This window comes from Amphiprion ocellaris, chromosome 11 (assembly GCF_022539595.1).
Source record: "Amphiprion ocellaris isolate individual 3 ecotype Okinawa chromosome 11, ASM2253959v1, whole genome shotgun sequence".
NCBI lineage: Eukaryota > Metazoa > Chordata > Actinopteri > Pomacentridae > Amphiprion > Amphiprion ocellaris.
The window spans coordinates 18369140-18371174 of record NC_072776.1 but is presented as its reverse complement, the minus strand read 5'-3'; the positions used below and the strand labels follow the sequence as shown (position 1 = coordinate 18371174).

General features: G+C 36.0%; 1 protein-coding gene across 1 annotated transcript; it reads right to left on the bottom strand.

The window, feature by feature from the left end:
* On the bottom strand, positions 1-2035 carry LOC111567231 (olfactory receptor 5F1-like). The gene has a single exon (XM_055015247.1). It carries the CDS (start codon positions 1941-1943, stop codon positions 1008-1010), a length of 936 nt encoding a protein of 311 aa, XP_054871222.1. The 5' UTR covers positions 1944-2035; the 3' UTR covers positions 1-1007.

The following is a 2035-nucleotide window of genomic DNA, read 5'->3' as shown; positions in this document are numbered from 1 at the left end:
CACATCAGTCATAGTGGCTGTGAATTGTGAAGTACATAAAGTGACAATGCTTGTTTGACTGAGCAGAAATGAAGAAATGCAAATATCGCAGGCAATTTCAACCAGGAAAACACTCCAGTGAGCTTAACACAGCTTCAGTTTAAACAAGTAAAACACAAGCTTTGAGGAAAAAAAAAAAGATAGAAGTGGAACAGAATCGTGATAAATTAAAATATTTCAGATCTTTCAACTGATCTGACAAATAGAACACACCTCTAAATCTGCTAAAAAAATAATGCTGAAATTCACAGTGTTAATTCTCTTTGAGGTGAACTTTGTAAGATGGAATTATCTTAAATTGATTTTCTGAAAAACAGTCAAAACAGTAGCTGTCAAATTCAAGAGATGAAATGAAGAAACAATATTGGGTTTCAGCCAACATGTTTAAAACTGAGGATCTCATCAGTGTAGAAATTGTTGTCCATAATTATCAGCAACAAATTACAATCAGCAAAATCATAGTTCTGGTGATCATCAGACAAAGACGTCCAGAAAGTGTCAAAATGACAGAAAAAAAAATGTATGCAACACAGTTATACATGCTGTAAAAATCTCCTTTTTTTTTCTTGGTGTGATAAACGGCACATGTTGAGTCTGTCAGTAAGCCACTAGAGTCCTCTAGTGGACTGTTTTTGTTTCAGATAGTCCACCTACATGTTATTCAACAGGTGTTGGGCCTCCCTGTCTTTTGTCTTTTGTGCATGTCCAGTCTATTGAAAAAGCAAAATCACTGCAAATATCTGACATGATCAAAAACATAATGAAAAATATCAAATTTTACATTTACATCCATTTTATTCCTAATTGCAAAACAATTATCAAGTAAGTGACCATCCAAAATACATTTAGTGTAAATGTATAATTGTACAGCTGTTAAGATGCCCCTTAGTGGATACATCTGGTTTAGCGCATATTGTGAAAAAAGCAGAAAATTCTAAATCAATCATTGATTTGAATGTAATAAAATGCTACTTTACATTCATTTTAAAAGAGACCACACCAACAATTTTGTTTCGAATTTTAGTCAGTTTAAAACCATAAATGAGAGGATTCATAATAGGAGGTATGATGAGAAATTCTATCGCTATGAAGTTTATAAGCATTTGAGGGAAATCTTTTGAAGCAAGCCGCAAAGTCATAACATCAAAGAGCACAGTGAAAAGAAAAGTGAGTAAGGAGGTCAAATGTGGTACACATGTCTGCATGAACTTTGCTCTGTTTTCTAAAGAACTGGTGCAAGTTTTGATGAGATACAAGTAGGACCAAACTATGAAAAGACCATGAAGCACATAAGTGATTATTGTAATGTTTGCAACTATGCCATTAATGGTGGTTTCTTCTGGAAAACATGCCAGTTGAACAATGCTCCAGTTCACACAAAACAGTCTGTCAATATATGAGCTGCATAACTTTACCCTGGATGTTAGATAGATGTTTGTTGCTATAATGCAGAAAGGCATTAACCAAGAAAAAAATGCTAACTTAGTGACTCTGTGCTTGGACATGACAGAGTGGTACTCCAGTGGTCGACATATAGCCAGATACCTGTCATAGGCCATGAGAGCAAGAATGGACAGATCACTGCAGGCAAAAGAGTACATGACCAGAGCCTGAACAAGACATCCAGAATAAGAGATAACGTGAACAGGAGAGAGCAGATCCCAGAGAAATTTGGGGTAGAAACCTGTTGTTCCATAAAGTCCATTCATGAAAAAAGCACACAGCAGAATATACATTGGTTCATGGAGGCTGTTATCCAAGATGATGATCACAATCAGAGAAACATTCACCACAAGTATTGTGCAGTAACACAGCAAGCTGAGAAAGAAGATAATAGATCTGTGGTTCACTGTTTCATTTAACCCTGAAAGAACAAACAATGTTATTACAGAAACATTAGCCATCACGGTTGGGAAACTTGATTCTACTTCTCTGTAATGCGTAGCCTGGTGGTGTGTGATCTCTCCTCTACTCTCTGTCTGGTATAGAGCACAGA